A 21,635-nucleotide genomic window follows, 5' to 3' on the forward strand; every position below is an offset into this window, starting at 1 on the left:
CTATCATCAAGGGCAACTCTAGTTGCATAGAAAGATAATGATTTTCAGAAGTTATTTTGATTTTGTTTCTGTTATTTACTGTGGCTTTTCTCTGTTGTTGTGGTATTTTCATTGTTTTCCATGTTCTTGGTTTGGGATGTGGTGCACTCAACCACCAGGCCAGAATGGAGATCCTAAGTCCATGCCTGTGAGAGTTTCAGGGAGTTGTTGCCTTTTTCAATATGGGCATTATGGGCAATGCCTTGGTCATCACTGCATTCAGAGTCAAGAAAAAATCAAAGCACTATTGAGAAAAAGTAGTAAGAAGCCAGTTCAAAACTGGTTCCCTGTGAAACATCCTAGAATTATGGCTCTGGTTTTGGCTATATTTGTCCTTAAAGAAAACACTGTGTTCTTTTGCCTCTCCCTCATACTGACAAAATATAGAAAACAGAACACTGATTTAATTCATTGCTAACATAATGAGTGATATGAATGCTCTGCCTTTTTACGTCTGTCCAGGAAATGTATTTTTGTTTGTTTGTTTCAGTGCATCAGGGATTAATCAGAATCTTCTCCAAGCCAATCACGTTTTCAAAGGTAAAACAGCTGTTTAAACATATTTATTTTATCTAGATTCCTAGAGAACACATTCCAGTTTTTGATGATCTAGCTCAGTAAAAAGAGGAAGGCCCAAAGAAGCAAAAATAGTGCTGTCCAATTTGAATTGTGGCTCAGTTGTTATTAGTCTCTGGTCCCTACATATGGTCAGCATAATGAGCATGTGCCTCTTGTACTGAATGAAAAAATGACAGGAAATAGACTTTTGTTCTCTGCAGTTTTTGTTTGATTGGATTATCTGTAACGAAGTCGGTTGCAATTAAGGTCATCCAACTTTCTTCCAGGTTAGCAAATTTTGGACACGTTAAAAGTTGTACTGAACGTTAAGGGAGGATTTTAAAGCTTCTTAATTCTGGGCAGCAGGATAGCTATAGAGCTTCTCAAATAACTGACCACTAGAAATAGAAGAGCTTTAGAGATTTTTGAAAGGAGCTAGTTAGTTTGTGCTCTTGTCAGATTGGCTAAATGAGAAAGCTAAACATTTTTCATGTTTCTATTGGCAGAAGTAATTTTACATTCTGTTCTAGACACTTACACAGTTGTATTGGGATTTGGCTGAGATGGAGTTAGTTTTCCCCATAGCAGCCCTTATAGTGCTGTGCTTGTATTTGTAGCTGCAAAGGTATTCGTAACACACCAGTGTTTTGGCTACTGCTGAGCAGTGCTTGCACGGCATCAAGGCTGCCTCTCCAACATCCCACACACACACACTTGTATCTTGGAAGAGGTCATAGCCAGGACAGCTGACCCAGACTAACCAAAGGAATATTCCATACCAAATGAGATCTGCCTAGCAATAAAAAGATGGAGGAAAAGAGGAGGAGGAGGGAAGTGGCATCCGTTATTACTGTATTTGTCTTGTGGAGCAACCACTACTCCTATTGAAACCCTACTTCCCAGCAGTGGCTGGGCATTGCTGATGAGAAGTAGAGAAAAGTCTTTTATTCTCCCTTGCTTCAGCGCATGGACCTTGCTTTATTAAACTGCCTTTATGTCAACCCACAAGTTCTTTCCATCTTATTTTCAACCCTCATATCCTGCTGAGGAGGGGAGTGATAGAACGGCTTCATGGGCACCTGGCATCCAGCCATGGTCAACCACCACAGCGGGGTTTCTTTAAAGTAGTGTGTCTTTTCAGGGTTCTTTTGGAAAAGAAACTGGATCAGAAGAATCCCGTGAAGCCGGAGAAGTTGGGGCAGGGAGATGGAAAGTGCCAATGTATAAGGACTATCTGTATCTCTTTAGAAGTCTACTGAACTGTGACACAATGAAGGTAAAAGCATAGTTAACATGGAAATACAAAAGGAAACGTAGTCCCGAGACTTATTGCTGCTTTTCTAACCCTAGACTTTTTCCAAATGTTATGCTGTAGAAGAACTGTTTCCTGGTTTTAGTTGGATTTTGTGGCTGATGAATGAGTAAAGCAGGGATGAATTTAGGCTTCCTTAGCTGGGAAAGCTGGATTCTCTAGATCAATCAAATCTTGGTTTGTAACTACAAGAAATAATTGTCATTGATGTTTTGAAACATGAACTTTTTTCCTACTACAAAGGATTGTAGCTTTGAAGACGAAAGCTTTCTTACTGCAAATTCATCACTGCAGTCCCTGAATCGCTTGCTATATGATGAATTTATAAAATCTATTTTGAAGATTATTGAGAAGTTGGACCTGACTGTTCAGAAACTGGATGTTAATGAGCAGGTGAGACCTGAGGACTTGTCCATTAATTCCTGCTGTTGTAGGGGAACCAAAATCACATTCCCCGTTTTGTTTTCATTATGCTTAGATAGCTCCTTGTAGTGTCCTTGAAGTAACATTTGTACTAGACAAAATGTTTTAAATCATATTCCTGAATGTTGCATTGCAGTGTTAGGAGATAGAAACATCAGAATTGGTACAAGTTCACAGAATCTGTTATTTTAGACTCCCTACTCTGGCATCTAGTGGTTTTCATCTTTGTACTTGCTTTCTCCTTAGAAGCAAGGATCCTTTACGATTTATTTGAATTATTGATGTGTCAATGTCCTTGGTCTGTGCCAGATAGCTAGTAGCAGCTAGAAAAAGAAGAGACAGACTGTTTATCTGGGAAAAAAGTGTAAGTGCTTTCTGTGTTGTCACAGATCCAGCGTTCTCACTTCCGTATATTTATTTTCAGGATGAAAATGAAACTGGCAGTGCTTTGGTTGGGCCTACTTCTGACCCTGCTTCAAACCTTCAGCCAACAAAGCCAACAGACTTTATTGCCTTTATAAATCTAGTGGAATTCTGCAGGTATTAATATGTTTTTATGTGATTTGGAAGTTATAAAATAGTTGGAAGAAATTTGAAGTGAGATTTATTTAAGAAGCCTGTTTCTGATTTGGGATGTTATTTCATCGTTCAGAATGCACAAGATGATTAGCAGGGAGACAGTGTTTCAGATATCTGGGTAAAAACATAGTAGCTTATCAGCTCAGGGTTTTTTAAAGAGTACAGGAGACAAGTCATTCACTTTCTTTATTTGGGTGCAGTCATCTTTCAATATATGTTGTAACTTTTGATATCATACTGACCATACATCCTAAATACTTCAGAAACCAGAAGTACAGTCTTCATAGAGTAGCATTTGGGCATTAAGTGAAAGGTACGGCATTGTTTGCCTCTGGAGGTCCAGTCGATTTCCCCTCGCAATACTGCAGTCTCAGTAATGGAGTGTGATATGCGAGTTTATGTGTTTGTAGAAATTCAGTAACGAGATACGATGAGGCAGAAATGGCTTTGCACTGTATAGCAAAAAAAAAAAAAAAAAGATTCTTCCTGTGCTTGCCTTAGAAGACAGCATGTAGTTATTCCCTCACTGTCTCTGGAGCTGTTCTGTTATAGCAATACTTCTTTTCCTTGTACTGACTTGAAAGTGTGAGGAAAAAAAAAAGAAATGTTTTGTTCAGTTTCTTCACACCCCACCCCCTGTATGTTTTCTGTTTTAGAGAGATACTTCCAGAGAAGCATGTTGAATACTTTAACCCTTGGGTATATTCCTTTGGTTATGAGCTTATTACACATTCAACAAGACTACCTCTTATTAGTGGATTCTACAAGCTGCTTTCTGTTACAATGAAAATTGCCAGGAAAATAAAATACTTTGAGGTGAGATCTCTTTTTCCTGATGGAGGGGTAACGTTGTATTGATGATGGTACATTTCTTTATATATACTCTCTTATGCGCTATGGAAAATAGTTAATTGAAATTGTTACCCAGTTGTTTCAACTGTTTAGAGCATCCTATGCCTCTAGTTACAAGCACATAGAAAATAAAAATTTAGACTACAAGCCCAGTTTCTGAAGAGACACCATCCTTGTCATATTTTCAGTCATACATGTCTTATTTGGGTAATATTAAGTGTATTCCAAAAAGCAGATCCTCAGTGCACTGTATTAATGTTAGTTTCTAAGTTCTGAGAAAACAAATACATATTTCAAGTTTTCATTGAAGCTAGTTTCATATTGGACAGTAATGTATGTATTCTGACTTGAACTTGTGCTTCGTGTTTTTACTGTGTACTACGTTTTTTTAATGCTCTTGACTTGTGATTTCTGTTTGGTAGGGTGTCAGTCCAAGGAGTCTCAAAAAATGTCCTGAAGACCCAGAAAAGAGGTCTTGCTTTGCACTGTTTGTAAAGTTTGGAAAAGAGGTAAGTTACTTTGCTAGCCAACTTTCTTAGTCTGAATATAAACATACATAATTCAATTAAAATTTTATCTTCTGGGAAGTCTTACATCTATGATAGAAGTATTTCAGCTCTTTGAATTATGCAGCATTTAAGATCTTTTTCTGTCTGTTTTTTCCTTAATGGCAAAGAGGTGTATTGATCACCTATTCATGTACAATTAAGAAATAATTGTATAATTGTACATTAAATACCTTCTGGTAACTGTCTGCAGGTGAATGAGATTCCAGTATTATTTTTGAGTTGTTTATTTTACATGGATATTAATATAGCTAAATCAAGATCTTAAAAGGTTTATGATATTTCTTGATTTATTTTTCTGAATTTTAGGTTGCAGCAAAAATGAAACAGTATAAGGATGAGTTGTTGGCATCCTGTCTGAATTTTCTGCTCTCTTTACCACATGACATCATCATGCTTGATATCAAAGCATATATTCCCGCACTGCAGGTGGGTCAAAGTGATGTACAGCTAACAAACTTTTTTCTAGAACATGTACAAAAATTCTGGAGCAAACTTAGTATCCCATTGAGCAATTAAAATAAGTATTAAGCTTTGTATGTTTTGCACGAGATAGAATATAAATGATGTTTTGAATAAACAATTAGATTGTCAGAATTTGCATGTGCACTCAGCTGACTCTGTTAGTGCCTGTGTTGCAATATAATATGTATCTCCTGTGCTGATCTTGAGTGAAATGTTAAGTAGACAAAAGTTACTAAGAAGGAAGATGTATGCTAAGTGCTTTCAAATCTATGGGGCTTTTTACCTTTAAAAAATAGTAATAAAAATGAAAGTAATAAAAATTTAAAAGTAATAGTAATGAGAATGAAGCACGGATTGTTTTACTTTTGACACATAGAACACATTTAAACTGGGCCTTAGCTGTATCCCAATGGCTGATCTGGGACTGGATGCTTTGGAAGACTGGTCAGCTCACATCCCCAGACATATCATGCAGCCTTACTACAAGGATGTTCTGCCTCTTCTTGATGGTTATTTGAAAAACTCTACATCTACAGGTACAAACAGGCAAGAACTTTTTAGTCTTGAGGGAGAGGAAGATAATTTTTTTCATAGTTACACCTAAGGGTACGGATGTGGCATACGTTTTGTCTGTATTGTGGGCTTCCTGTGGTTAGAACAATGTAACTTCTTTTGCACCCCAAAATTTATCTTTGTCTTAAACTAGGATTTATTTGCTACTGCTGAACAACCATTAATTATAGCCATTTTGTATGCCGCTTCTCTGTTTAAGGATATAAAGAACATCTTTATATCCTTAAATTAGCTTAGTTTTCACTAATAGAGACTTATTTTCCTCAATAAATATTTAAAATGAAAGAATAATTGTCACATCTTAAAAACAAAACCAGGCAAAACTGGGGGCGGAGGGGCGGGTTTAAAGAAGCTACGAATAGGTGCATGAGGTGCTGGTACAATAAACTAATATGCTGGGATTTTGTTCATCAGTTGAACCCCAGAACAACTGGGAAGTGAGGAAACTTTCTCGAGCAGCCCAGAAGGGATTTAATAAAGTTCTAATACAACGTTTAAGAAAAGCAAAGACTTTTTCATTGGTAAGAACACTGTTTCTTTTTAGAGTTACATGTGAGTTAATCACTTCCCACTGTTTCTCTTCCTTCATTGCATGCATACTTTTTTTTCTGAGGGTTATTTCTGCCTTAGATCAGTTCAATGAATCCCATTCTACAGCATGGCTTTAAAATCTGTTACATCAGCACAGCTGGAAAAATGTCATATTTGAGGGTGAGAATGGGAATGAAGCAGGGAAAATGAACTGAAGAAATTCTGTAAGTCAGCATCACAGCTAGACTGATACATTATGGAAACAAAAATTTAACTCCTACGCCTAAAATCAGGTCCAAGGTGTGATGCAGTGTGCAAATACCATTTATGAATGTGTAACTTTACTTTTTCAGGGTTTGGGGGTTTTTATTATCTTGTGGATAGGTTTATAGTCTTAGACGTCAAGCATACATACCATTTTGACCAGTGGCTTCTCAAGTAGCTCAAAAATAATTGTAGTTTTATTTATATTTTCCAGTGCACAGACTAACTTGAAATAAACCTTTTTTAGGCATATAAGTTACTCCTATATATATGTAACTCTTTCCAACCTAATGGTCTTTAAAATGAGTAAATTCTACATCACGTACATGCTGCTTATGAAAATCCTTTGGCTGCTTACGTACAGATACAGGATCTAAACTTAAAGTTCTGAGATTAAAGCAAATGAAGACAGTAATTTTTACTTCAGATTTCTTTCAATTTTTTTTGGCTATTACATCATTCTGTAGGTGTATGTTATCTGTGACAATAAAATTTTAGCCTTTACTTGAGAAATGGCAATTGAAAGCCCGCAAAATGTGATAAAACTGCCTCCAAGTCTTGCCTTCTTTTGCTTATTGAACAAAAACTGTTCTTGTTTGATGCAGTTCTTCTCACCACATGTTCTTCATTTTACCTTTTTCATCCATATATTAACAAGAACCATAAAACTTTCATTTAGTTTGTAAACCAAGTTACTTCTATATAGAAGTAACTCTTCATTAATATAAGCGTGTTGAATTATTTAGGATGATAGTCCCTCCTTGGAAGCAGTAAGGATTAGAGTAGCATGCCTTCTTGGATCTTTGGGAGGGCAGATCAACCACAACTTAATTACAGGTGAGTGTGTCAGTGTAAATAAAAATACTTGCATGCTCTTCTTTGTTCAGTCTTTGAATAAGCATTATAATTTAGTTATTAAATATATAAATGTAATTTAAAAAAATGGGAAAGTATAGTGGAAGTACCTGACCAAGAGATTTAAGAGATAAATACAGCACAAAATTTAGTCAGTCTGAAAACTAAGGTAGTTGTATAGAAGTTTGTTCCTTTCTTTTCATGCCTATATTTGTTTTTTCTGCCTTTACAATCAATTTTGTTTCTGCCAAATACTTCTCTGTTGCTTATTTAGAAATACTATGGGAAAGTAGCAGTTTTCCCTGGAAATCAAATACAAAGTATGATTGGACTTTGTTAACCAAATTAACAAACATGGGAATATAGGGAGAAAGGAGAATTAGTATGGCAGTTTTCTTTGGAGGACATAGCCATAAATGTAGTCTTTTTCTGTGCAACTGCAGGAGTCTGTATGTTAGAACTGATTTTCTGATATAAAAAATTCTTGAAGACAAAAGCAGTATATTGGATGTCTTAAAGAAGTATTTTAAATCAAGTGTGATTCAATGTCTTCTGGATTTATAATTGTCTCCAAACTTACCTGTATTGAAACTGGAGGCTGCCTTGACTGTCTGCTGAAGTGTTGGCTGCAATTATTTTTCCCATGTGCTGGCTAAACACCTGTTTGGATCTGCAAATAAAGCCAGTCTTCTAACATACTTCTGGTACACGTAACATCCAGTAGTTTATCAAGCATTAATGTCGTATGGCAATCTAACTGAAGCTGGAAGATTGCATATTTTTTTTGACTGAGCTACAGAAATACTCGCTCTGTGTGTTATGTAAAGCTCATTTTTTGTTTTGATCTTTTTCAAATGCATTAGCTACCTCTGCAGAAGAGATGATGAAGAAGTGTGTGTCCTGGGACACTGAGAAGCGTCTGAGCTTTGCTGTACCATTTGCAGATATGAAGCCTGTCATCTACTTGGATTTATTCTTGCCTCGTGTGACTGAACTGGCTCTTTCTGCAAGTGACAGACAAACAAAAGTATTGATATTTTTAATGCATATTTTTCATGCTAGCTGATAAACACTGCACAAAATAATGTCTTCCTTGTTAAGAAAAACTTGTTTTAATTAGTTCAAAGGTAGTAGCAATTGCTTCTTTGGTGCTCTTTCACGGTGACATTATTCTGAGTATTTAAAAACTAAAGGGCATAAGTTGCTATGAGACAGCAGCATGCTTTGAGAGTTAGACCTAACATAAAAATGAACATTTTAAAGTAATTAATCTTAAGTGTTGTTTGGCCATCTCCTCATGCCTAGCCTATGCAATTGTGGACCCAATCCAGCAGAGCACTTAGGCAAATATTTTGCTGCTTTGATGGATTGGGATGTTGATATCCAAAGAGTCCAGAACAGAGCTATCCTTGAAAGCACAATGATGGGTGGCTTACCCAGTGGTGAATTTCCTCCAGCTGAAAAGTGGCTACCTATGATAGAGACTAAAACATTAGGAGAAAGGCCAGTTAGAATCACAGAATAGTTAGGGTTGGAAAGGACCTTAAGATCATCTAGTTCCAACCCCGCTGCCATGGGCAGGGGCACCTCACAATAAACCATGTCACCCAAGGCTCTGTCCAGCCTGGCCTTGAGCACCACCAGGGATGGAGCATCCACAACTTCCTTGGGCAACCCATTCCAGTGCCTCACCACCCTCACTGTAAAGAGCTTCTTCCTTATACCTAATTTAAACTTCCCCTCTTTAAGTTTGAACCCATTACTTGTTGTCCTACCACTACAGTCCCTAAGGAAGAGTCCCTCCCCAGCGTCCTTATAGGCCCCCTTCAGATACTGGAAGGCTGCTATGAGGTCTCCACACAGCCTTCTCTTCTCCAGGCTGAACAGCCCCAACTCTCTCAGCCTGTCTTCATACGGGAGGTGCTCCAGCCCTCTTATCATCCTCGTGGCCCTCCTCTGGACTCTCTCCAACAGCTCCATGTTGTTTTTATGTTGAGGACGCCAGAACTGTACACAGTAGTCCAAGTGAGGTCTCACAAGAGCAGAGTAGAGGGGCAGGATCACCTCCTTCGACCTGCTGGTCACACTTCTTTTGATGCAGCCCAGGATACGGTTGGCTTTCTGGGCTGCAAGCGCACACTGCCGGCTCATGTTAAGCTTCTCGTCAACCAACACCCCCAAGTCCTTCTCTGCAGGGCTGCTCTGAATCTCTTCTCCACCCAACCTGTAGCAGTGCCTGGGATTGCCCCAACCCAGGTGTAGGACCTTGCACTTGGCTTGGTTAAAACTTCATAAGGTTGGCATCGGCCCACCTCACAAGCGTGTCAAGGTCCCTCTGGATGGCATCCCTTCCCTCCAGCGTGTCAGCTGAACCACACAGCTTGGTGTCGTCGGCAAACTTGCTGAGGGTACACTCAATCCCACTGTCCATATCGCCAACAAAGATGTTGAACAAGACCGGTCCCAACACCGATCCCTGAGGGCCACCACTCGTTACTGTTTTCCACGTGGACATCGAGCCGTTTACCAAACTCTTTGTGTGCGGCCATCAAGCCAGTTCTTTATCGACTGAGTGGTCCATCTCCAATTTAGAGACAAGGATGTCGTGCGGGACAGTTTTACTACTGACTGGTCTGTAGTTCCCCGGGTCTTCCACCTTCCCCTTCTTGAAAATGGGGGTTATATTACTCTTCTTCCAGTCATCGGGAACTTCACCTGACTGCCAGGATTTTTCGAATATGATGGACAGTGGTTTAGCAACTTCATTCACCCACTCCTTCAGGACCCACGGATGGATTTTCAGGTCTCATGGACTTGTGCACATTCAGGTTCTTAAGCTGGTCTCGAACCTGATCTTCTCCTACAGTGGGCCTAAAGTCTTCATTCTCACAGTCCCTGCATCTGCCTTCCAAGACTTGGGTGGTGTGGTCAGAGCATTTGCTAGTGAAGACTGAGGCAAAGAAGTCGTTAAGAACCTCAGCCTTCTCCAAATCCAAGGTAGCCAGTTCTCCCGATAGCTTCCGGAGAGGGCTCACGTTGTCCCTAGTCCATCTTTTATTTACTACGTACCTGTACAAGCTTTTCCTGTTATCTTTTATCTTGTTTGTCTTTTTATCCTGTTTATCTTTTCCTGTTATCCTGTTATCTTCCTGAATGTGCGTAAACTATTTCCATGGGTATGATCTGTTCCTGGAATGGTGAATTAGCATAGATTGGAGTGATTTCTCAAGTATTCTTGTGACTCATTATCTCCTGCCCACAATTTTGTTTTCTCTGTGAAAGTAATGAATGCGTAAGCAAAGGGATTTTTAAATTTCAGGTTGCTGCATGTGAACTGCTACATGGCATAGTCACGTACATGTTGGGAAAAGCCTCTCAGATGCCAGAAGGACGTCAGGGTCCCCCACCCATGTATCAGTTACATAAGCGATTATTTCCAGTACTGCTGCGTCTTGCTTGTGACGTAGACCAGGTAAACAGATTCATTTATAAGCATTTTAGTTTGTTTAAAATACCTCTTATTGTGGGAATTAACTTATAATGGTTCTTCCCTGCATGTTATAGTATGACAGTATTCAGTCAGGTTGACTTGCAGGTAAAATTGTTGAAATCCAGAAAGTTAGAATAATGTATTTTTAAAGAAGCACTGCTTTTTATTCTTACATATTTTGAATAGCAAAATAGCATGGAAATATATTAGTGCTAGAAATACAGTTCATGTTTGTTCTTTTCAGGTAACAAGACAGTTGTATGAGCCTTTAGTCATGCAACTCATCCACTGGTTTACCAACAATAAAAAATTTGAGAGTCAAGATACAGTGGCATTCCTGGAAGCTATCTTGGTAGGTTGTAAGTCTTTCTCTTTTTTTTCTCTGTGCCATGTGACTTCATTTTTGACTAGCGTTGTTTTACTACTGAAAGAACCAGGAACCCATGAACAGGTATAATGCCTCCTTATTTGTCTGAAAGAAGGAAAGAAGTTTAACAACTTACTTTTTATGACCATTTAATATTTCTTTACTGAGATTTTGATGATAGATTTCTCTATTTCTTTGGCATTCTTAAAATGTAGGTGTGGCATCTTTAGACTCTTTGTAGGATTAATGAAACACTTTTTATCATCACTGTATAGAAGGAACTACAGAAATACATTTACACATCCCCAAATGAAAGTTGGTTTGATGTATACTTAATTTTTCTCTAAGTTTCTTTAAAGCTTTTGCACCTGGTGAAAGCAAATTTAAAACTGGCTTTTGCACTGACCTGAAGTGGTTGGAGGCAAAGGTAGGTCAGGAGGTTTTGCAGTACTTTTCGTAAATGAAAGTCAGTGTTGTTACGTTACTTCTAAAGCAGAGGAAATTGGCTTATCAGAAAATGAAGTGACTTAGACAAAACTCCTAAACTGGTAGCTGAGACAGGAATAGAAATCCAGGTGCTTGAGGCCTAATCCGGTGCTGTGAGGGCTAGAAATGCTGCCCTTCCTTTGGATAATAGGAATTTTGAAGCTTCATTATATCTAGGACACTTTGAGTTTTTAAAGTTACAAATAATACTGTCTATATAAGCCACTGAGACAATGGCAGGTTATGGGGGTTTTTTTCATTCTTGTAATGAAATAATCTTGTGCAATTGCAGAGTGGCATAGTGGATCCAGTTGACAGCACTTTGAGAGATTTCTGTGGTCAGTGCATACGAGAATTTTTGAAATGGTCTATTAAGCAGACAACACCAAGGCAGCAGGAGAAAAGCCCAGCAAACACCAAGTCTCTTTTTAAACGGTTGTATAGTCTTGCTCTTCATCCCAGTGCTTTCAAGAGACTGGGTGCAGCACTTGCTTTCAACAGCATCTACAGAGAATTTAGGTGAGCAAAGAGCTTGATACACTAACTTGGACTAAAGATTCATGGAGGTAAAAAGAATTAAATGTAAAACTCAAATAGTCATCCACTGACACTCGTTCTATTAACATATGTGGTATCTGTAAGATTTAGTTACTCATGTTGTAGTTCGGGCTTTCAGGAAGTGGGGAGAATATAAATTTAAAATTTCTATGAAGTTTATGGGAAGTCATTTATTCCTTTTAAATGTGGTCAGCAAATTTCATTGCTGCTTTTTACAGTGGTTTAAATGTATTTTCTTTGTGCAAACATCTTATGCAGTTTATCTCTACAATATTTTATTTATTTATTTATTTAGAATTTCACACTTTGTGCTTCTTCTACTCATGTTTCTTACCAAATCTATTCCTGATTTTTAAAGGGAAGAAAATTCTCTGGTGGAGCAGTTTGTATTTGAAGCATTGGTTGTATTTCTGGAAAGTCTGGCCTTAACCCATACAGATGAGAAATCATTAGGTGAGCTATAATTAATTAACTATGGAATAAAAAACATGAAAAAGCCATTGTCTTGAATCTTGGATTAGAAAAGAAAAATTGCTGTAACTGTAGGAAAAGTAAATGTGCTTGCTTTTGCAACGAAGGATCGTTTTTCATTAGAGGTGATTTGATATCTAGTTAGGAACTCTTTGAATCAACTTCTTGCAACATAAAAACGTGGAAGATTTTGAGTCCAGGAGAAAGAACCTTTTCACATTTCGATGACACACAGTTTTATAGTAACACTAAAAATGCTAGTGGTGCTTTTGTTTTGAGTCCTGGATTAGCAGTTACGCAGTGTATAAATGTAGCTTGATGAGAATCTTGAAGTATACTTTTTATAACAAATGAAATGCTCCAGAAATTTACATTTCTTTATATTCTGTGGAAGATTTCCACCGTTTTGTAATAACCTTTCCTGGCTGACTTGTCATTGTTCTCTACAACAGTATGTAGCTGTGTGAAGAATCCATGACCTCTTCCACAGGACTAATGATTCTTCAGTAAACTTGCTTTTCTATCTCCTTTTTTTTTTCCCCATGTTCTGACTTTCATCAATTAATAGTAATTAAAACACACGCACAAAAATATTACAAAGCTTTATTTCTTTGAGAGAAAACAGTTCACGATATGATAAAGTGGCCCAGAAGAAATAGTAAAATGGGAAAATTTTACAGTTTCTCTAAGTATGCTCACAGAAAGCAGAATACACAGTTTTACAGCAGATGCCTCATGTATGGCTAAGGCCATATTGGCCTGACTGCTATTTTATAATTTTATTCTGTGGCCTTGAAAAATTGATTGTAGAAGCACAGGGTGCTGGAGCTGATGATAGGCATTATCCTGTGTGTAAGTCTCTTGCACCATTTCTATAGTGCTAATACCTCAATTTGTTTAACTAAGTTACTAGCATTTATTTAATAGATGTCAATTCTCTCTTTCTAACAGGTACCACTCAACAATGTTGTGATGCAATTAATCACCTGAAGCGCATAATCAAGCATAAAGCGCCTTCTCTGAACAAGGAAGGGAAACGGCGAGTACCACGGTCGGTAATTTACTATTTTTTGGGTTTTGTTTGGGGTTTTTTTAATATTGCATTTTAATTAATGATGTATGTAGTTCCATTGAACACTTGGGATTCTGAATGTGGAATTCATCCTGTGGCTGTTGCTGGTGCAGATCGCCTGATATGTCTGTTGAACCACTGATAGGAAATACTGGACGTGATTCTAGAAGATCACGATGGTCACTTTTTATTCCAGCATTGTGAGCTTGCTTTAGTTTGGCAACGACAGGTGCAAAAGAAAAGCAGATTTCCCTCACAGCAGTGTTTATAATAACATTAGCACTGGTGCTGCAAAGCACTTGGAGGAAGCTCCTTTGGAGTCTTTTTCTTATTGCTCTGAAGTGTTAGCAGAAGTAGGACAAGCGGCAATAGAGTGATGATCAGCAATTAAAGAGGGCTAGTGAAGAAGGTGAAAGAAGCAAGAATGGATTCAGTATCAGGCGGGATGAAGCTGAGTCACCTGGTCTGTTCACATAGTTGACCCTACTTTGAGCAGGAGATTGGACTAATGACCTCCTGAGATCCCTAAGTCAGAATTAGCTCACTGGTGCGGCATTTGGTGAGTTAGCAGAGTGAATAATTGGGGGTGGAGGGGGGAGGAAACCATGTAAGCTTATTTAAGCTTTTGTCTTTATTTTTGTTTCTTTGTGTGTTAACAAGAGAAGGGAAGAGACCCGATTCTGATTTTCAAATTGTTGCTACTAAGGCTATGATCTGGGGATCCAAAGTAGACTGAGGAGAAGGGAAAGCAGTGCAAGACATGCTTGTAGAGGAGCTCTGTCTTGTAGAGCAGATAGGTTGTGCTTAGATAGATAAAAGGACATTGATAATGCTCACAGAACATTGTGTTGTTTTTTTTTCTTTTTTAACTGGAAGACACTTGGTTTCTTGGTAGATACCAAGAGGACTGTTAATCCCTAATATTTTTGTGCAGAGGATTTCCAGCTGCTAAGTCAGTGTGTCTTTTGGACGTTGTCATGTGGCTCTTAATGCAGTGTGGACGACCTCAGACAGAGTGCCGACATAAGGCCATGGAGCTCTTCTATGAATTTGTTCCTTTAGTACCAGGTATTTTAAATCACAATGCACCATTATCTTTGCTTTCTAAGCACTGTGCACACCTTCCATCTATGTTTTCTGTGAAAAGTATTAATTACAAGAAAAAGTATTTTTTAAATAAATGTGTGTTCCCTCAGTGCTGTTAAGCAGAAACTGAATAGTTGCTCATATTAGAAATCAAATACTGTGAGAACCTCAGGGTTTGTGGGATATTTGTGGGCATAGATGAGGGTTTTATTGTGAACTTCCTTCTAGCCAAAAAGGAGAACTTCGACGCCCAGAGCTGCTGTTATATGCAGCTACGAAGGCAGTATTTGCTGAGTGGGAACTAGTGGGAGTGTCTCAAAAACTGACCACTTCTTTGTGGGTAATTTAAGTAGTACGACCAAGGCTACACCAGAACCAATATCTTCTCTGCTAGAAGATCCAGTTTAAAGTTTGGGCATGTCCATCCATTTGCCTCTAATTCCTTCCTACTTTGAAATGTGTTTTTTCCTAGAGAATTTATATTTCTGGTTTTATTTCTATCAGGAAACAAGTCTCCATCTTCTTGGCTGGCTGATGTTCTAAAAAACCAAGATGTTTCTTTCCTCATTAACAAATTTGAAGGAGGTGGCAGTGATGCCAAAAGTCCATCTGGGATCCTTTCTCAGCCGACTCTGCGTGGTATGCAGGAGCCCTTCAGTTTACAGACTGTCATGCGGTGGATGGATATGTTTTTAGCAGCACTGGATTGCTACAATACATTCTTTGAGCTGCGAATGGTCAAACCTCATGAAATACTGGGTGAGTGATTAACTGTTGAATAAGGTTCTTTCTTGTCTGTTGCACAAATCCCATCCAAAATGAGTTCCTAACTAGGACTTTAAGCTTTTTCCTTAAATGTGGAATTGATGAATTTGACAAACTCTCCCAAAGGTTTCAGTGACAGTTGTTGTACTGGGATGCTTTTTGATGAAGAAGTGCTTTGTTAATAGTGCATCTTAAAATGTTTCCTTTTAGTCTGGGAAATATACCTTTACATTTCTGTCTCTCAGTCATCATTCACCAGCAACTTCTTTTACTCTCCCATCTTCAATAGTTATTGTCTACAGCTAATTTCCCTTTGCTGAGGAGAGCAACAGATTATGTATGTATGTATGTATTTGTTTGTTTGTTTCTGCCCCCCCCCCCCCCCCCCATCCTTCCAAAGCTGTTTGCCTGCTCTTTCTTAATGTCTGGAGAACAAAGGCACCTTTTCACTTCAAGCCCTGTACATTTTCCCTTACTTCAGTTCCTGATACTTCACCTACATCAGGTCCAAACCCCTTGTATTTGAATTTTGATTGGGTACATAGTAATACCTTGTATAGCCATAGGGTCTCTCAAAGAGTTTTTCTTTTAACTATTCATGCCAGTCTAAACAAAATGCTTTTTTTTGTCACTGATAATACACTTGCATAGTTATTTTAATGTGAAGTCTTGTACAAGTTCCAAGTCATCTTTCTGTCAGTGTTGTCTCTTGGTTTAAAACCATACTGTAAGGTCATTGTTGGATGCAGCTAGCATCCAGCTATTTGAGAGCTGCTGTATCATTTCAACTTGGTCTGATTCTTCTTAGGTATAAATGCAAGATCCTCATTCTTGGAAGCTGTGCAGTTCTTCCTGGAAACTATTGCTTTGCATGATATCAATGCAGCAGAGCAGTGCTTTGGCTGCAGTTCAAAAGGCAGCATGTTCAGTCCACAAGAGAGAGACATGTATAATTACAGCAAGTGTACCATTATAGTCCGAATCATGGAGTTTGTCACCATGATCCTGGAAACGTGCCAGCAGGATTTCTGGAAGGTAAGCACTGAAATCTGTAGTGGATAAAGGACACAAATTTTGTATGTTAAAGTTAAAGATTTGTGTCTTCATTGTGAGGTTAGTTCACTGGAGAGCGTCATCTTTCGTGGTGCTTTAATTGAAATTGCTGAGTCGCAAACTGTTATGGCCTTAGCATGTAAGTGAAAAAAATTGTATTGCACAGTTGAATTTTAGTGGGTGATGTAGTTTTGATTAGGGGAATTAATGTTTACTGTATATTCCAGTTGTATATTGACTATGAGATTCCTGTAGGTTGACTGTGAGATTGCTGTTCTGTATGGAGTACTTGCAGTGAATATTTCATGTATGACTCCTGATGGCCTTAAATATGTGGAGGTGGTAGCTGCCTGAAGGTCAGAAAGGTCAGAAAGGCAGATTGTGGCGATTCAGTATAGATACTCAGGTCTCTCAATTTGCCTAGTTTTGATGTAATGTAAACTCTGCTTAACTATATACATATAGTACTTATAAGTCTCTTATGAAATTTATGCTGCCAAGTTTAGTTCTGAGAGTGCGACTGTTTTGTTTTCAGTAAATCTCTAATAGTGTGCAGAGGTGTACATCTGGATTTCAAAGTGATTACAGGTGTATAATCAAGACTGAAAGAAGCCTATGTGGATTTAAAAGATCTTAGGTTTAGTTTGATGAGATACCATATATCCTATGTATGTTTTTATAGATACTTAATTTCTGTGGATTAGCACAATTGTTTGAAAGTCAGACGTTTCATAGAGTAAGAGAATGTCACTTAGTGAGAATAGTTACTGTTCCATGTTTGGTTTCCTTTTAGGTAGAAGGACTAGTGATAAGTAATGAAGAATATAAAAGGGAAATTAAATTAATTTTTAAATTCCTTTATTTTAATGTTTTATTCTTTCTAGTTACTTGAGAAGGAACTGCTTAATGCGAGTTTTATAGAGCTTCTGGTGATGACAGTGTGTGATCCATCACATGTAGGCTTTAACACAGCTGATGTACAAGTCATGAAAAATCTCCCAGATATCTCAGTCAGACTCATGAGAGCTTTGATGAAATCTCCCTATAAGGAATCTTTGAAACTGTGCATAAAAAAGAGAATCACACCACAAAGGTAAGTAGGAGTTTTCTGGTAAGCATGAATCCAGAACAAATGCCACCCACAATGAAAAATGGAAAATATATAATGTGTGTGGTTGCACATGGAGCTCCCCACGAATGTAATGTTACTGCTTCTCTTTTCTCATTAGCCTTGAGGACCTTTGTTCTGTTGATCTGTTTAATTCAGAGGCACGTTTTGATCAAGTTAGGTTTAGTGCTGTCCTTTCTGCCTGCAAGCAACTCCAGAAATCTGGCCTGCTTCATTCTGTACTTCACAATCAGGTAACTGTTCATCCAGAAAATAACGGTGAATATTTTTATACAGTAAAGAGCTTTTCTTGTGTAGGGTGCCAGTGTGAAAACAGAGAACAGATCAGATGAAGTTAGGTAAAATGAGACCAACCGTGAAGAGCTGGAGTTGAACGGGATCAGAAATAAATGTTTTATGTTTATTCTACAAATCTGAGTAGCACAACACTTGAGGTTTGAACGATCTTTGTAGTTATGTCTGTCTTTCTCCAATTTCCAAGATCTGGAGGCAACCAGAATCTACCTAAAACTTCCTTTTAGTGAGCTTCACAAGACTGAAAGATCAAAAAATCAGGATTTACTATCCTATAAAGGAGACATTTTTCAACAAATTTTAAACAGAGAACATTCAAACTGATGAGAGAGATTAGAGAATTGATACCTTCTGCCTGATCAGAAGCAATATAGTGGGTCTGAGTTGCAGGAAAATGGGATAGAGAGCAGTTGGGGCATGGGGATCTAGGCTATAGTTCTCAAATTCTTTCTGCTAAGTTTCTATGTGTAGTAAATCTCTTATTTCAGGTTATGCAACAGCCACAGACAGAGAATTTGTCTATTAGCGAGCAATTAACAAAAGATTTAACAATTAAAAAAATATTTAATTTCTGGGGGGGTGTTTGTCATCCGTCCTTTATGTCTAAACAAAAGCTAGAGCTGTGATTGTAGGATGGCGATATTGAAGGAGCTGCATGGTTTACCTTTTGTGGCCCACCCGTTTTGACTAAACTGTTCATTTTACTTCTGTAGTAATGGTGTTACCTGAAAAAAAAAAAGTCTGGGGGAGGATCAGAATCTTTTGAAGATTTTCAAATTACTGTTCGCTTGTTCTGAACTTCGTACACAACAAGGTTGTCTCGTTAAAAATCTTGTTCCTCAGTTAGAAAGGTGTCTCGTCATGGTATATTTGCATCACTTTATAAGAAGATGACCTGGAGTTCAAGTGTTTTCCTTAGCTATACAGATGGATTGGAAGGCTTTTTTGTTGTTTTTTTCAGTGTATATTAATTATCACTTGTTTGTTTGTTTATTTCCATAGGATGGAGGGCCTCCTTTGTCAGTTGGCTCTAAGCTTCTTTCAGTTGTTTATAAAGGCATTGCACCTGGGGGTGAAAGAGTATCTCTTCCATTGTTAGACATCAGCAGTAAGAAACTAGCTGATAGACTCCTGCAGCTAGCCTTTGATATTGATGACCAGGTAGGGTACAATTGTCCAGTTTTAATACTCGATCATCATTTAATACTTACCATCAATAGTCTTCTACCCATATTTTGTGTAGCAGAGACTGATGTTTATTTATTATATTACAGAGGAGCTGTAACAGTTCTCTGGCTTAACTGAGTGACAATTGTAGATAACAAGCATTTCACTATTCTGTTTATACTTTATTTTTGTGCTTTCTGGTAACATAAAACGGTTTGGGATGGGAGCTTTAAAAAACTCACGTGCTTTTCTAAGGAATGAGTGGAATTTAATGTGCTTGAGATAACTGTCTCTCTACCTTAATTTTCCCAGTGTGAGGAGCTAGTAAGTCTGCTCTTGAACACAGTAGTACTATCTGTGCCACTATCAGGAACATCCCAGAAGAACCTGCTCAATTTCTGTCATGGACAGTATTTCTACAGCCTGTTCTCAGAAACCATTAATCAACAGCTGCTGAAAAACCTGGATGTGATCATAGTCCAGCTTATGAAATCATCTGTCAGCAACCCCCAAATGGTATTGAACTTCTTTAAAAGGGGAATGTTAGAATGTTAGAAGTAATACTTTTTTTGTTGTTATAGGTAGATGTAACTGACCGTGTTGTGAGGAAAAAATATATTTGGTTGCACTTTGGACAGCACTGCATTGATAGGTTTTTAGTTTTGGGGGTTTTTTTTTGTCATGGCCTACTGGCATTATCTTCATGATCTCTGGCAACCTCACATAGGCTGTCTGTTGTCTCATGTCAAACTGAGTGGAAAGGCTTACATATTACCTATCCTGAAATCTTTGAATTTCAGGGTTTCTTTGCGTAGGACTTGATATCAAGAATGTCCTTTCAAAGCAAGTCTGATAGTCCCCCTTTACTGTGCTTTGATTTTTCATTGCAGAGTGGTCCCAGAGCATGTGGACTGGATTTGTTTCGAATAAAACTAAACTGGAAAATGAACTCCAACCACTAATGGGCATTTAGTCCATAGGACAAGAGCAGAGCTAGATCAAAGTATTAAAAAGAGAGACATACACATACACAACCCCCTGTGACCTGAAATAAATACAGGGTAGTTGTCATGTACTCATTCTCAGCACCACTTGTTTTGCTCAACAGACCTTCCCTGTTGATCCATACTACTTACTCAGTAGTGTAAGATACACAGCTCATCTTCAGATCCACGAAGGAGACGTGTGATAATGGAGAAGACTTCCTTCAGTGCTTCTGACAAACAGAAGTGTCAAAAAGAAAGATCAAAATTCCACTTTCCCTTTTGCTTAAAAAGATGCTCAAGAAAGTGGAGAATCCTTTTAAAAATAATTACATCTTTGTTAATCCAAGATGCTTAAAAGTGTTACTTCCAAGGAACATTATAAAAGACTGGGAGCATATTTTTTAATAACACAAGGAATTGCTTAATTTCATCATAGAGAGTTATATATATGTTTTTTAGAAGGCTAGTTCTTGTGATTGAAAGAAACGCTTTGTAGTTTTCTGTGCAGAGCATGCCACAATAGATTTACTTTTAAAAGTGTGTCTGATAAATGATAAGCTACTAATTTATACTGGCTACACGGGGCAGTAGAGTTAAAGTCTTCACTTCATTAATTTAATTAAGGTAAATAGCCAAATTGGGTCAAACAGACACTTTTCTGTTGTCTGCTCTTCTTTGTCTGACTTAAAAAAAATATTATGAATTACATTTGATAAGATATCTCTCTCTAGTTTTATGCATTTGTGACATGTGAGAAGTAAAAATAAGGCTTATTTTACTATACCCATCCAAATCTGAATGAAATCACAAGATTGATAACCTTAATCCAGTTTATTAGAGGGTTGCTAACTATTCAAGAAGAGCACGAAGAATTCAGGTTTGGAAGTTGATGACTTAATTTTTGAAGAAAAGAGATCGAGACATAGTTAGCTCATATCTGGTATACTATGGTTTATTTTTCTTTTCAAAATGAATGCAAGTAAGGTAGCGTATGTCCTATTTCTTCCATTTCTCAGCCTCACACTAAAATTTTCAAGTATTGATATTTAGAGTTATTCTGGATTGTCATTTATTTCTCCATATTCACACAAAAGGTATGGGAAGGAATTGCTGCACTGTACCTTGAATGAGACAGGAGTAAATCAGATAGAAGTCTCTCTTGAAAAGCGTGTGCTTTCAATTTCCTGCAGAGAGACTTCTGTATCACTTTGAGATTTAAATCTATCATTGCTATGTGATGGGTTCTTTTATTATTGCCCATACTAATGGAGAAATCCTATCATCCTTTCATTTGGGATACAAGAATCTAGCTGTTGCTTTTCCTTCCAGGTTGGTAGCATTTTGAATGGCATGTTAGATCAGAGTTTTAGGGAGCGTACTGTACGCAAGCAGCAAGGAGTGAAACTGGTCACAGCTGTACTAAGAAACTGGGAGAAACTGGACAGTTGGTGGGCCAGAGGTTCAACTCCCGAGAGCAAAATGGCAGTCTTGACCCTGTTGGCAAAAGTTCTGCAGGTATGCATTGCTTTATAAACTCCAGGTAACTTTTCTGATGCTGTAGGAATTGTGTCTTGTTTTAAAGAAACGCTATTTCATTCTAATGTGTTTATGTTGGGGATAAAAAAAGTTGGAGAATATCAGACTCTGATTTTTTTTTTATTTGCAAAGTACAGAAAAATATTTAGACAGGCAGA

General features: G+C 37.9%; 1 protein-coding gene across 7 annotated transcripts in view; it reads left to right on the forward strand.

Annotated features, from left to right (window-relative positions):
* PRKDC (protein kinase, DNA-activated, catalytic subunit) overlaps positions 1-21,635 on the forward strand; it is an 81,812-nt gene that overhangs the window by 10,920 nt on the left and 49,257 nt on the right. For 6 of the 7 annotated variants that reach the window (XR_003989090.1, XR_004389905.1, XM_030469787.1 and 3 more), the window contains exons 14-37: positions 530-579; positions 1,739-1,873; positions 2,153-2,302; positions 2,757-2,872; positions 3,568-3,727; positions 4,186-4,272; positions 4,639-4,758; positions 5,171-5,330; positions 5,782-5,888; positions 6,909-6,999; positions 7,881-8,044; positions 10,337-10,489; positions 10,752-10,859; positions 11,653-11,879; positions 12,277-12,371; positions 13,341-13,440; positions 14,396-14,529; positions 15,052-15,306; positions 16,121-16,347; positions 17,250-17,458; positions 17,595-17,727; positions 18,791-18,949; positions 19,268-19,471; positions 21,271-21,456. Coding sequence is in view for 5 of the 7 variants with exons in the window: in XM_030469787.1 (XP_030325647.1) it covers positions 530-579; positions 1,739-1,873; positions 2,153-2,302; positions 2,757-2,872; positions 3,568-3,727; positions 4,186-4,272; positions 4,639-4,758; positions 5,171-5,330; positions 5,782-5,888; positions 6,909-6,999; positions 7,881-8,044; positions 10,337-10,489; positions 10,752-10,859; positions 11,653-11,879; positions 12,277-12,371; positions 13,341-13,440; positions 14,396-14,529; positions 15,052-15,306; positions 16,121-16,347; positions 17,250-17,458; positions 17,595-17,727; positions 18,791-18,949; positions 19,268-19,471; positions 21,271-21,456 (3,530 nt within the window). In the remaining 2 variants the exon portion in view is untranslated. The remainder of the gene's footprint in view (positions 1-529; positions 580-1,738; positions 1,874-2,152; positions 2,303-2,756; positions 2,873-3,567; positions 3,728-4,185; positions 4,273-4,638; positions 4,759-5,170; positions 5,331-5,781; positions 5,889-6,908; positions 7,000-7,880; positions 8,045-10,336; positions 10,490-10,751; positions 10,860-11,652; positions 11,880-12,276; positions 12,372-13,340; positions 13,441-14,395; positions 14,530-15,051; positions 15,307-16,120; positions 16,348-17,249; positions 17,459-17,594; positions 17,728-18,790; positions 18,950-19,267; positions 19,472-21,270; positions 21,457-21,635) is intronic. The other variant, XM_030469795.1, reaches the window with a different exon arrangement.

This window comes from Strigops habroptila, chromosome 1 (assembly GCF_004027225.2).
Source record: "Strigops habroptila isolate Jane chromosome 1, bStrHab1.2.pri, whole genome shotgun sequence".
Lineage (NCBI taxonomy): Eukaryota > Metazoa > Chordata > Aves > Psittaciformes > Psittacidae > Strigops > Strigops habroptila.